General features: G+C 35.4%; 1 protein-coding gene across 1 annotated transcript in view; it reads left to right on the top strand.

The window, feature by feature from the left end:
- PDE11A (phosphodiesterase 11A) overlaps nucleotides 1-14,871 on the top strand; it is a 107,795-nt gene that overhangs the window by 40,911 nt on the left and 52,013 nt on the right. Inside the window, exons 5-10 of the mRNA XM_057363719.1 lie at nucleotides 2,816-2,880; nucleotides 6,816-6,948; nucleotides 9,309-9,384; nucleotides 10,740-10,807; nucleotides 11,165-11,257; nucleotides 13,825-13,875. Coding sequence (XP_057219702.1) covers nucleotides 2,816-2,880; nucleotides 6,816-6,948; nucleotides 9,309-9,384; nucleotides 10,740-10,807; nucleotides 11,165-11,257; nucleotides 13,825-13,875 — 486 coding nt within the window. The remainder of the gene's footprint in view (nucleotides 1-2,815; nucleotides 2,881-6,815; nucleotides 6,949-9,308; nucleotides 9,385-10,739; nucleotides 10,808-11,164; nucleotides 11,258-13,824; nucleotides 13,876-14,871) is intronic.

Here is a 14,871-nt window from a genome sequence, read left to right as displayed (position 1 = left end):
TCACAAAACTAAAACATATCACCATTACAGGCTACTATGGAGGAAATTAATTCCATCCCACAACCACTATAGTCAGCTTTTCAAAAGGAAACTGAAAGATAATTTATGATTCCTTATCGTCTTCTGAATGCATTTAATGGCTTTGTAAGTTGCTGATGGATCTGTCAGTGAATCTRTCAGTGGTGTGATCCAGCTGATATGCTCTGATTCTCAGTTGTCTGTGTGATGGAATTAGCACTTACTACAGAGCAGGTACAACTRCCTAGCTGAGAAGCAAGGTGCTCTTGTGGTCTGATTAAAAAAGAAAAAWTACCTAATTTGTTATCAAACATTTATTTGCTTTCCTGATATAACCACAAGAAGGAAAGAAAATTCCTTTCTATAGCTTCATTTTCACTTACCTGGAATTAGTAACATTGCTAACATTTTCAGGGTATTGATTTATCAAATGGTTGGTGCTTCTAAACAGTTTCAGAACCAGACTCTTGCATCATCAACCTAATTTTTAAATCTCATCTTTATAACTGAGCTTTTCTGCATACATTGAAATAAATAATTACTAAATATCTTYGTTGATATCGCTATAGTGCTCATGCTTTTGAAACTGTTATTGCTTTTTAAGTGTGGAAAACTGATACACATGATTTCTATCCTAATATGTAAACATCTTCAATCTGACTACTGGTCACTCAGAAGTAACAGCTAAAAATAAACTCATCAGGACTTTAACTGACCATCCTTTGTGTTGAGCAGCTCAGTGGGGTCTGCAACAGCCTAATAAGTGTATTCACTGTTACCAGCTTCTGAACTTGTTAATTTTTTTTGTGAAATCCAATTTAGTGTGGAAGAAAGTGAGGGCTGAACCTGCAACACAGGGAGTTTTCTCGGGTGCTTTTGATGGCCACATTTCCTTGGGATTTTTTTCCTTCCCCTTACTTTAGCTGGTGGCAGGGGTCTCTTTGGGAATAGCTATGTTTGCACGTTTTAACAAAATTCTTTATTACTTTGCAAAATAGTATTGAGAACCAGTTCCACTCCCTAAATAATGAAACTGCTGTAAAATTCTAAGTCCTCTTGTTATTTTGTCCTAATAATTTTTCATTGAAGTAACACAAAATCCATTTGAAAAGGCACATGCCTTCAAATGCCAAGAACAGCACATACTTGTTCTTGTGAAAGCAATAAGCTTTTACATTGAGCAGGTGAAATGGAAACACAACTTTCAGCATTACATTAAGTATGTTTGGTTTTGTGCAATTGCTCTGTCCCCTTGACCGGTGAATAATTATTTCATTGCAGACCTCTGTTGAGTAGATGGATGCAAGCTGTATGAAAGTATTTGTCAAGAGTTGGATTTCCCAGTCTTGACAGGGTCTTTTACTGGGACTTTGCAGTACTGATATTCATAGGGTATGAGAGCCTCTTTAAAAATGTTTAAAGTTTTTGTGAGTATTGTTATTAGAAGCCAAATAAGTGCCTGCCTTTATACTGGTACCTCCCTCCAGTGTTTTCTGGCTACTCAATACAAGTTACTTTCCTTTCTACTGGTTTGAGAAATAGTTGAAGGATAAAATATTGTTTGTAATACCTTTTTTTTTTTTCTTCCCAAGTATTATTTTTGGATTCACTGACTCTACAGCTGATTATTTGTTGCTGGGCTGTGACAGGTCAGAGAATCATAGGTTTGTTTGTATGGCAGAAAAAAATCCCCATTCTTTTCCTTGGAGGAAAGATATGATTCACATTTCATTTAAGTTAATAGAAATTAGGAGCTTTCAGTGGAGTATGCCCTAAATTATACTTGTTTTGTAAAAACAAGATCAAGGTTTTTGTTTCACTTACATGTCCTACAGAGTTTTAATATTTCTAGTTTCTTTTCTCTTTCTAGATTCACTTACCTGCTCCCCTTTCCAATTTTATAATCACAAGATACAGTTCTACTACATTCTTAYGAAATGTCACTCTGTTCACAACTATAACATGATTTTTATTTTTCATAGAGAARTACATTGTGTTAGCAAGTTGTGGGTGGCTTTGTTCACTTCATTTTTCTGATCTTGGTAGTATTTCTGCCTTTGAGCTTGGAGRTGTTTTACCCAAACCACAAGCAAGGAGACCAAATTGTGAAAYGTAGACAAAAAGCCTGAACTTTTTCTAAATGGACATAAATCTTAGGTTAATTTGGAGTAGACTAATATCATCAGTTATTTTCCTGACTTTTTCCCTKTTTTGGAGGATTAACACACATACCAAAATGGATCTCCTCAAAGTAACTCAATGTTAAACCATGTCTAAAATGTTGTCATTTGTACATTGTGCAGAAAGCTTTTACAATTCAGAACCGAAGTGAAGATGGGACACATCCAAAAACATGGCAGCCTCTGTTCTGTGTCATGATTAGCTGCTGTTGTTTCACTTACATGCTCCTGACACACATGTTCAAGTGTGATTGGTTGCAGTCAGTAATGCAAAGCAGCCTGTTTATTTTCCGATATTAAAAAAGTGAAGTTTGGGTAAGGCTCTATGTCTGTAATTCATGTCGCTTTAAAAGCCTTTAAATGGAAGCATATACTCTTGTAGAAAATAGTTTTCGGAAGATACCTAAAAATATAATTGGTTTTGATACTGTTTTTTTAGGCAACTGTACACAGTGTGTTATCTTGAACATGAATACTCCATTGAGAGAATACAGATCGTATTTTTATCTGAAGAGCATTRGACAAAAATACAGTTTAAATATAGGAACCTTACAATACTGTTTTCTTAGCTGTTTATTAATCTTATTAACAACCTTAAGTTACTGTTTTTGTGACAGGTGGTGAAATTTACAAAATCCTTTGAGCTGTTATCTCCAAAATGCAGTGCTGATACTGACAACAGGTTAGTGCTCATGTCTTCTGTCATTATGGATAACTTCATTTTTCACATCGATTTAAAATTTGCTTGGGTCAAGATTTTATTTTCTTCTGGAACTTTGTATAGATTTGATTGAAGGGTGTGAGCTTACAATTTTTATTCAGACATGACTCCTGCTTGCTTCAAATGGAGACTTGCATAAATATATGTGCCTGTACTTTTTATAGATGTATGTTTGTGTGTGTATATATGSACTAATATTGTATCAGTGTCTCAGGTAAGATATCAGGAGAAAACTGATTYTTTATGGTTAAACTCATTGATAACATGCAGATGTTTTGCATGATTAATATTGAAGTAAAAGTGACAAAATTATTTCACGTTATTTGTTGATCTCTTACAAAATGCCTCTTACAGTAAAATTTTATTTCTGCTCTTGTCAAATTGGAAAGCCTAGATACCTCAGAGCATATGTAYTTCCTAGAAACTGTGTTCCTGTGACTAAATCTTGTTTCGGAGCCCAGTCAAAATGGAAGTATATGTTTTGCTTAGTAGCATCTGTATTGAAACATTTATAAAGTGCCAATTTAAAATAGTAAAAGAAAGCTTTTTGTTCACATGAGGTTATTATGTTAATCTCTACAAGGTTATACCACTGGTAGCAGTTGACATAAAATGTCCTATTTATGAAATGATGGGGTGAGGATTCAGGGCTGTTGTGAGAACATTTCTTCCATCTTTTAGGGCTCAGTGTGTATCATGTATGATTTATGATATTATTCATACTAATTGTGAAAGAAAATTTCCCATATCAAGTGGCTGTCATAATTATAAACTATAAACAGGCTGACAGCAGAGTCCAAGGCCACACAGAAACATGGGTAGAAGCTATCTATCTTCCATGTCCTAGTAAGGCAAATGGAAAACAAGCAACAAAAAATAGGAAGATTTAAATACGAATAAATAATCTATTGATTCATCTGARAATCACAAGTTACTGTTTTTGACAAAGAGTTTCAGAGTGGCAGTTGGTCTTTCCTAGGGGGTGAAAATACATTTCTTTTATTCAGGAACAGGAGTATGAATCAAGAGATGTGGTTTTTATTCCTGTTTTTCTCAAACTTGATKTGTAGCCAGATTAGTCAAAACAATGTAGAGTGGTGTCAAGATAACCAAGCTGGCTCATTTCTTGTTACCATAGTTATATTAGCATGTTGCCACAGAACAGTTTGTAGTAGCCTGCTCTGCTTGTAGTCAAGTTAAGATTATTCATGTCTTGGACTAAAGTTAAAATAAACACATGCAACTTGGTAGCTAGTCTTTAAAAGATTCATAAAGGTATAGTTCTATTCATTTTATTATAAAGTGTATTGCTTTTTCTTTGATCTTTTTCCTGTGGAGAGTGAAGTTGGTTTTACAAAGACCAAGGTTAGACTGGCAGATMTGATGTCATATTTGGATCTAGCACAGGCACAGCTTGAGTTATTGGCACTACAGTGGAAAAATAAAGGTTATTTAGGATAYAGAACAATGCCGCGAGCCCTTGACATTTGAGCATTTTTCTAGTGAGTTTTGCTCTTTTCATTCTACATTCTGCAGCTATAACTGATGTAAAGTCATGAGACTTTTCATGTGAGGAATAAAAAATGGCAGGATGATTTTCTTCATCATTACAGCAGTTAAGRAAAATACTATTTCTTTGAAATTTTRGTTGAAATCCAAAGACATTTTAGACTGAGAACAGCTCTCATTGTAAGTTTTATCTAAATGAGAAAAAAAGCTCCTAAGACAATATGACTTTCATGCCCTAATATACTTTCTCACACAGTTTTAGAAGAAGTTTGCTTTTCTTTTGCCCTCCTTGTATCTGCCTGATAGCAGCTMATCTGTTTAATCCCTAAATATCATAATAAATTCTCATCTCTATTTTCTTTGTTGTTGGTTGTAAAGAAATAACTTGCAAGGCCACACTTGCATTTCTCTGTTCAGTTTGCAATTTTTYATCACACACCATGATCGAGTTTGTTTATTATCCATAGTGGCACGCTGATGCTCTTGTTTTTGCTAACAATTTTGTTCTTGAAGTACAAGTTTGCCAAGATCCCTAAATTTTCTCCCCCTCTGAAAAAATAGTACATAAATCTTAGAATCCTTGAGGGTACAGTTCTGATGTAATCTAGATGAAGATGAGCCTGATGGAATGTGCTGTGGACTGTGTCTTTCTTGCATAGAGGCAGCTGTTTTGGCACATGAGGTTACATTTTAGAAGGCAGCTAAGATGATGYTTCTCTGAGAACCAGTGGTAGTGGACTGGTCATGAGTATGAGTTATGTGGGCAAAAATACCTGTACTCCTTCCCATGTGGGCTGGGACAGAGGAAGTGCTGAAATCCCTCAATCCCTGCCACCACCATCCCTGGGATGATGCACCTGTCTTCCAGAGTATGGGTGCAGAGCACTTGTTAGGAACGGAGACAACATGACAGATCTTACTTTTAAAACTCCTTCATTAATTTTATCTTGTTTCTTTTRCTTGAGTTTATTTGCTGCTTAAAATACTTGACACCCCTAATGCAGTCCTGATTTATGAGTCTTATATGAGAATGATAATGCCATTCAGATAAGTTATGAACTGGAAGCTATGCATTTGAAATAATATCCTTATCCTTAAAGATTCTTTGGTTCTGAAGTATATGAAATAAATTATTAATTAAATTTGAAATTATAAATGTGATTTTTTTTTTTTTTTACTTAGCTCAAAACTTGTTATATTTATGTAAAGGTCTCTGTCAAAGTATACACATAACATTTATTACAGTCACTCAAAATTCTTATCCCAAATGAAAGTTKATTTCTGTAAATCATGATTATTTTTATTTATAGTCTTTTAAGAATATTAAGTTTCCTTTCAGTTGAGTGACATAGTTGAATTAGTCTCCTGAAAATCAATGCAGTCAACAAAAATCAATCCTTTCCCTTTGATTGAGTCTTTCAAGGATTTTACTGTGCATCCTGCTTTCATTCATAAGCATTACTTTAAAGCTTCAAATAATTGTAGTCTTCTCTGTAGCTTCTTCATAAGTTTTTTTCTCAGTAATGTTTCTCAGGTGTTGAAAATTTATCAGTTTTCTTTCCAAGAAAAAGACAGCATGCATTTTTTTTTTATTAGCAAATGAGTAGCCACACTTTGCCAGTGTCAAGAACCTGCCTGAAATAAGTCAATGAGAGCTTTCCTGCTGATTASGTGAGGTATGAGGTGAGGACTTTAAGGTCTGTGTAGATACTGAGTTTTCTGGAGAAGCTGTGGAGTGTGGTGAGTCCATAATTCTAGTGTCTTATGCTCATTTAGTGATAGCTCTCTAGCCCCTCAGTAATTGTGGCAGAAACTCAAACAGGTAAAAAGAAAAGGAAACCATCATGTCTTGTGTGACTTCTTGGATCCACCTGCTGTAATATACTTGCAGTATTGATTTAAGACTTATTTTATGATTTCTTCTTCAGCCATTCAGGTCTGGCATTTCAGACCAAAATTCTTTTTAAAAGTCATTTTGGCAAGAAAACTATTGAAAAGAAGAATTAAAAATATCCTGAATTATAAGCCTAATTTAAAAAAAAAAAACCTTAAAAGTATATGCTTTCTGGTAACTCTACAGAAAACAGTGTTTAGAAGTAACCTGGAATATAATCCATTGTTGATTCATAGGTAAATTCATTTTTTTATCCATTATTTTATTTACTTGAAACACCAAGGCTATTTTCAATAGAAATAGTTATGTAAAGGAGAGAAATTTTGAGGAAACATTTCAACAAATACCAAGTTCTTGTTTCACAGTTAATTCTTGGTAACCGTTAATTATTGTGAATGGTTTTGCTGTTGCTGTTAATGTGCCTGTAAGATATGCTGCAGTTCCAATTAATGTTGACTGTATTCTTTTCTTCCCTTGCCCTGCATTTTGACAGTTTCAAAGACAGCATGGAAAAATCATCGTATTCAGACTGGCTAATAAATAATAGCATTGCCGAACTCGTCGCTTCCACAGGTCTCCCAGTGAACATCAGTGATGCCTATCAGGATCCTCGCTTTGATGCTGAGGTAAGAGACTTTTACAAATGGAATTACATATTATTTTTTGGGCACTGCAACTAATATAAAAAATTTATCATATAYCCAAGTGGCTGTGAAACATGTGAATATGTTGTCTTTCTGGTCTTCTGTTGCTGGCATGGCTTTATGCAGTAAACACAGGTCACTGAATTAGTGATTACTTTAAACAGTTAACTTGGTCCACAATTTTTTTCCGTATTTATAAGCAGTAATTCCCTATTTATAAGCAGTCCCTCTACCAATTGCCTTGATATTTATGSAAGCTGGTTTATATTGCTGCAAATCTGTTGGTGTTCAGTGTTAGCAGCATCAGCGTTGTTAGTTGTTGGGGTGACTGGGGCTGTAGTGTAAACAGAGCTGCTATCCAGACAGACAAATGTTGTTTGTGATCTAACTTAGCCAACCAACCATTCAATTTGCTCAAAACCACACTAGATAGGGTACTTTGTCAACATACACATTGCTCCTAATAAAAGTTGCTTGTGTATCTGAAGGTGTTCATTCCAGCCTCAGTTAGAAAGGTGTAGCTACAGATAAAAATGTCAGTATGCTTAACATCTAGATAAATGTTAGGAGGCATATAGAAGGACAAAATCTTCACTGAATTCTAATCCAGCGTCACTATGGAGGACTTGTCCAGCAGTCAGGCAGCACRTTTATCCGAGGACAGCCCTGGTCAGAAAGCTTCCTAAAATATATTACTACAGTAAGTGTGTTGGAAGTGTGTTGGAATGTTGAGATTTTGCTTGGTTCCAATTTTATTCCATATGTCATTAAAGGGATTATCTCTCAAACCATCAGAATTTTTTGAAAGAAGAAAAATAAAAGGAACCTGCTATGAAAGTATATGAGGAAAAAACTGCATTGATGATAATCTGTTCAGAATTGTAAGAAGTACAATTAATGCCTGGGGTCTTTATATGTGCTAACATAAAGTATGCCAGWCCTTGATATTTGAAATTGTACTTCTGTTATATCATGTCCTGAATAATTCAGCTATCTCTTATTTGTTTCACAGTGAGTCCTTTCCAAATTGGAGACACTGTCCAATTTATATAGAAAAAAAGAAAATTATACAAATGGCAATAATTATTTTCTTTTGATGGATGCCTATGAAAATTTAATTCTTAAATTCACTTTTTCTACTCCATTGTTTCTACAGTCAAGCGTAGTAAGAGGAACATGGTATCCCTTATTACTTAGAATCAAACATTTGTAGTTATGAGCARATATTCTGTTCTGTGCTTCTGTAGAAAATTGTCTCTATTTTTTTCTCAGAACACTAATTCTCATTTTCAAATGTTGATGCTCAATTTTCAACTCACTCAGCAAGAATGTAATGCAAAAGTATTTTGGGTTTAATTTTAAGACATACATCTGAATCAATTATTCCCCCACTCACATGGATTTTAGGTGGCACTCCACACATTTCAGTGATGAGTTCTCAGTACGAATAAATAAACAGTAATCTAATGAAAACCTGAGTTATATCTTTTGCTAGCTAGGAGAKCACAGTGATCACACCCTGCTTCCAATATATGAATTATTACTGGTCTTTTACTTTTCTTCTATTACAGATTGCCTATAGCACTGSCACTTTTAGTAAGAGAACATTTCCTGATCTGCTGTGAGTGGAGCCATACCACTTTCTAATCTCTTTTGAAAAAATGTTTTCTGTTCATCAGATTTTGCAGCACTGACATTAAGGAATAAAGCCTTATTAACTGTACAAAAGAAAGAAGCAGTGAAGTTTACAATAAATTGTGAGGGTGTATATTGTATCAGATAGAAAAACAATAAATGAGGCCGTAAATTGTCATCAGAACAAAAGGACCAATTGTCTCAAATCTAGGGTTTGGCTCCACCCTTACATTTCTTACTAACTTGCACTTCTGCACAATTCCCTACTTATTCTTACCTTACTTCTGAAAACATGTATTTCCTGTAAGCYTCCTTTTACAGCTGCCTTGCTAAGTCCAATTTCACTTTGACAATTGGGCAGAGTATTTCTAAAGCATACTTGTTCGGTGAAAGTTAACTCTACTAATCCACCCTTGCAAGTAGTCCAGAATTTGTCTGGACATTGCCTTGGTTGCAGTTTGTCTTTAGTGCCAAATCAGAAAATAGTGTAAGCTTTGTAGCAAACATGCCAATGTTTTTATTTTCTTTAGCAATTTTTAAATAATCTTTTTGGTGACTGTGAATGAAGTTTCAGCAGAATATTTCCGAGATCTGGTCCATATGGAATGACATTTCTAAATGTAAACTTACTCCTTGGCATTTCTATTACTATGTTTTAAAAGGCTGCAAATAATACACTAAWGGGAGCTCTCATTTTTACATTTTAGGCAGACCAAATTTCTGGCTTTCACATAAGATCTGTTCTGTGTGTTCCTATATGGAACAGCACCCACCAAATAATTGGTAAGACTTTCCTCATGCCTTCATAGTTTTTGTGCTAATGTAAATTTAGTTCTGTCTTTTTAATTCTGTGTTCCTTTTTCTTCTTTTTCCCAGCTGAATATTGTTAAGAAGTTACGGTACCTAGGATGCATGCTAAGTATCCAAGAAGGGATGTTTTGGCTTGGATACTCTRTGGACTTTTTCAGCTTTCCAGTTGTGTCATTGTTAAGTTATATATTGTCTTGAACTTTAATGAGATGAAAACAGAAATTCTAAGCATATTAGTGRAAAAATGTTTTATATGCATTGATGTTTTTCTTGGGTCTCCCTCTCTAGTACATGGGCAACTGTTTTTGCAGTCTAAGTGGTCATTCCCCTCTAAGTTTAAACTATAGACGCAGTCAGGGAAGACTTGCTGGAGGGGCTGTGGCAGCAGTTGGAGTTGCCTGTTTGCAGTGGTGTTTGCTGAATCAGGATGTTGACAGGGTTTTATTGGATCTTTGATACGATGCTTCCCAGCTGTGCTACACCAGGAGTTGGCCCTGTGTTATTGCTKGCTTTTGGCAAAAAAGGAGTGCTTGCAAATACCAGCGCCAGATTCCTCTACCTTTCCGCAGAAGAACTGACGTCAAAGCAATAATTTAAACTGTCAGAGMAAGAGTTAGATCCCTGTACGTGGCTGTCAGGAAGAGCAGAGATCAGTAGTGCATTGCTGAAGGCATTTGGTGTCATGCAGGATCTTTGAGCTTCTTTAGCAGCAGTGATGTGGCAACTGAGTATTTTAAAAATGCGGCATGTTGTSTGTTGTGAACTGCATTATCTTAAAGAAGGAGAAATAATCTGCCCTCTTGACAGTTTATTGCTCTTACAGTATTTTTTGAAGGGCTTATTGTAGCTAAATGAAATAGAAATGTWTCTTGCAGTAGAAATCAGTATTAGTTCAGAAAATAATTTTTTTTCATTGGTTCAGTAAATTAATGAACCAGTCATGAGTAAAAAAGGGGTTTATATACCCAGATGATGCTAAAGCAACTAAGATTTTAGGAATGAAGGTACTGGTTCAGCAAATTATATTGGTAACTCCAAATTGCTAGGACAATTTATGTTAGCAAAGTGATCAAATAGAACTTCAACCTTTAGTGAAAAGCATTGTGAGTAACTTTTAGATTTTTCAGTATTATTCTTAGAGAGTAAAGAATAATAGCTGAAAGTACTGGTATCAAAACAATCAAGCTATTGCATGTCTGTGTCTGTTTAATGATTTTCAGAATATTTGCATTTTGCCTTTCAGTCTGAAATACATGTACATTTTACCAATGAATAAAACATTCTGCACTGTGAATGAAGATTATAATCCATTTTAACTCTTTCTAAAGGGGTAGCTCAAGTGTTGAACAGGCTTGATGGGAAATCCTTTGATGATGCTGACCAGCGAYTGTTTGAAGTAAGAGGCATTCAGTTGTTCAGCATTAATATACTTTTTCAGTAGAACTTGGTATTTCTGAGTAATCTGCTTTAATCCACATCAGGGAGGGGGGAAACATATGTTGTCTATATTTGTGGTTTGACATTAATTCACTGAGAAGGTGGTATCCTAATTGAAACAAGTTTCTGGCATCTGATCTCTCATCTGGAGGCAAGTGACTTACCTGCTTTCCTAAGATAACATGTTTCAACATGATTATTACTAATATTTCCATGCAGTTTTCTTTAATGATTAACCCTGTAGTCATCTTTGTGTTTGTATTATAATTGATTCAAAACTGACTTCCTTTTCTTTTTTTCTCTTTTTAAATTTTAGGCTTTTGTTATTTTTTGTGGCCTGGGTATCAACAACACAATTATGTATGACCAAGTGAAGAAATCCTGGGCAAAACAGTCTGTGGCTCTTGACGTATGTGTACTACTTCTCTTGCCCCTACATGTCACATATAAAGAAGCCCACTACATTTTAAAAAACCATCATTATTTAAACTTTTCTAACCAGATTCAACAATATAGCACTGCTGTCTATTATATATGTGGAAATTTGAAACATTATCATATTAAAAATAATCTCGATGAGAAAAAAGCCTGGAGTTTTGAGGATAGCTTTATAAATCTACATTATTCCTACTACAACAATAATTTAAGAGCGGTTTGAATGAAATTTCAGAACTTTCAGAAAGCAAGACTGATTAATCTTAAAACATTCCTCTGAGGAAAGGGTAGCATTACTAAGATTTTGGTGTTGTTTTAAATTTCAAATATGATAAGAGAAGAAAATGATTTAGTTATCCCTAATGTGTGCACCTTTTACCTGTGTAACTCCTTTGAGTTTATTCAGCATTCACCATTACAGTGAGAACCACAAAAATAACATTGGCTTGAATGAAATACGAAATTCTTTCATGAAAAAGCTCAAACCCAACTGAACTGYTATAAAGAGGCTTTTTTTCCCTTTCTTTAGGGTTGGAGATATTAATTTGCATAGTGGGGTTGTATCGTGATGTATACARACATATTACAGCTTTTCAAAGTCAGTAAGACTGTTGGTGTTAGGAATTCTAAGAATAAGCAGCTTTATTTATTATTTCTCTACATCCATTTAGGAGGAGAAGTTAAAAACTTATCTTTTCAGGCCTCCTTTAAGATCCCTTATACGTTCCATGTCGTAGTCATGGATTAGTGTATGTACTCACATGTTCCAGATGTTTGTGCAGGATGACACCTCAGAATGAACGCTCCTCCTAGCAAGAGAAACAAGCAGTATTAATATCACACACAGACACAGGGATGCAAGTTAACACAGAAGTTTGTTATTTGCTACAGTAATAAGACTTTTTTTTTGTTTAAAATACAGCTCCTTACTTTGATCTTAAAAATGTCTAATAACCATGTAGCTTACATGTAGAGTATAGGTTTGTTAAATAGCCATAATTCTTCAATGAAGAGTAATTCTCTAAAACTGGGCAACAWCTCTTGATTATATTTGCATAAAGTGATGGAAGATGCAGGAGGAAAGTATTGAACAGTGAAATGGTATAAGCCGAAGGACTGTGAACACACTTTTCAGTAACAGAATACTTCATTAGTATCTATTTAGCTATAGCTATATATGTATTTAGTTACAATGGCAAGGAATGGCACTTGGAAATTACATTGAGAACAGATGTAAAATAAATCAACTTGTTATATATCATAATAAGATTCTTACCGAGATATACTGATACAAGTTTTCATATACTATTCTGATAAGATAGACTATTAAACAGAAGAACAAAACATAAATAAATKATTAGGAAAGGTTGCCATGATTCAAAGCCAGGCTAAATACATTTTTTATATTAAGAATATGAAATTTACAAATTATTAAAATATTAAAATAATATCTACAAGGAAGACTGTACAATTTTAGAGGGATATAATGAGCACAGATCAAGGAGAAGCTTGATGACAATTTTGATATTAAGTGTAATCTGTCATAATAGAAGATGTAATTTGACTAATCTTACCAATTTCTGAGAGAAGTTACAATATGGTTAGACAGAAAATAGATACTATTTGAGAAAGGACATGATGTATAGTTATACTAATTAAAATGCAGTACAGAACAAATTATTTTGTTACTTRTTCTTTTATAGTACAGGAGTGAATTCCTGTTATTCTAAAAGGTGGCATCTCTAAAACTGATAAGAGTAAGTACATCTTGGGACTTAACTGCCACAAGGTATTGCCAGTCACAGGCCTATGATCTACAGTTTAGGTATTTGCATGAATAACAGAGACATTCATAGATGAAAATTATTTCAAAGTGAAAAGTATATATAAGCTTTAGCACATCAGGAAGTCCTGTGTTGCTGTGCAGGGAGCAGGACCTGTCCTTGCTGAGAGTGCTCTGGCTCTGGGAGCTCCCTCATGGACCTGCACCTTGTCCCATGCACAGCCAGACCCTGCTGGGTCCAGAACACGGGATGGCTCTTGCCCCTTCTGCAGTGCTTGTTCAATGTCAGCATCGTCCTATAAGGATAAAATGTACTACATGCCATCCCTAAAATGGTATTGAAGAGAATGTCAGACATACGTGGAGCTGCTGATGTTTGGATGCAGAGATATGCTGCAAGTATAGGCATTAAAGCTTTTCAGTATAGCAAAAAGTGTTATTAAAAGTCTGTAAATATACTGTTTTTACAATGATTTCTTTCCCTTTTGAGTATAGAAATCCAGGAGAACAATGTAGGAATCCTTATAATATTAAATTATTTACTGTCTGTTATTCCCTATAAAATTCCCTGCAATATAAATACCAAATGTGTACCTGATAACCTGCAATTAGCTATTATGTGCTGTCAATCAGAACTGAATTATCACATAAATGCTAATTAAATTTGCTTTAAACATAATTGATTAGACTGTATACAGAGCCCTGAATATTTCTACTTGCCAACTGTACAAAAATGTTTATCTTTTGTTCTGGGGCAGGTATTGTCTTATCATGCAACATGTTCRAAGGCAGAAGTTGATAAATTCAAGGTAAGATTTAAGCTTCTACTTATTTCTGAAAATATAACAGTAAATTAATATTAGTGTTGATTATCTTAGAGACGTTTTACATCATAGGCAGAAAATCTTAATTAACAATGATATCTTAATTTACAAAGGATATGTTTCATGTTAGGCTGTTAAGCAGGGAAGGTGGAAAAATTATTTCAGATGAAGAGCTGCAGTGATGGGTGCACAGCAGCAAAGCCCCATTGTCCCAGCACCAGCTRCTGGAGCTGTATGTCCCTGTGGGTTTGGTGGCCTCCTCAGCAGGAACCWTGGCAGGGAAGTCATACCACATTAGGAGATGAGGGGGAGTATAGAAAAAATGAGAGGAGTTGAGACTTTACATGCTTGTAGCAGGGAAGACGCCTTCTGTTTACTGAAAATGAAGAGCACTCAGTATCCAGAYTGTGCGTCAGCTCAGAAGGCTGGATGGGAAGGTGAGGAATCTTCTAATTCCTGTAAGCGCCCTGGACAAAATGTGGAAGTGATGTGTTCTGAGTGTAGCATTGCTAGGGACCAGAAATTACATGTTCTCACTGAATCCTGCCTTGTTATGGCCTAGAAACTGGGGGGAACAGTGACCTTGATCTTTCAGCAATACCAGCACTCCAGAGCTGCTTTTGTGATTGACTGTTTGCCTTTTCCWGCTTGAGGAGGCACTTGGGAAACTTGGTGATGCTTTCCTTGGCTATGAGGAGGCAGTGCTTGTTAAGGGCTCCTCAAAGCTGTTTGGGAGGCTCTCATGGTGGGTATCACTGTTGGTCTCCTGAACACAAAGTGCATCAAAGACTGTAGCGAGGTCTGGGAAGGAGATCTGGACTGTTGTGATGCTGCTGCTGGCATTCCCTGCTCTGGAACCCTGACATCTGTCTGGCTGATGACATCTGTCTGGGTGGTTATTTTGACACTTGGCTTTGGGGCTCTCTGCACCATGGGGACAGTTATGGTGGAAAGGGGAAAACATGGGTGGCATAGAGCTGA

Source organism: Malurus melanocephalus, unplaced genomic scaffold, assembly GCF_030028575.1.
Source record: "Malurus melanocephalus ecotype Western Australia unplaced genomic scaffold, MMel_1.1 scaffold_30, whole genome shotgun sequence".
Taxonomy (NCBI): Eukaryota; Metazoa; Chordata; class Aves; order Passeriformes; family Maluridae; genus Malurus; species Malurus melanocephalus.
The sequence above is the reverse complement of the archived record's forward strand: the minus strand, read 5'-3'. Positions and strand labels throughout refer to the sequence as shown.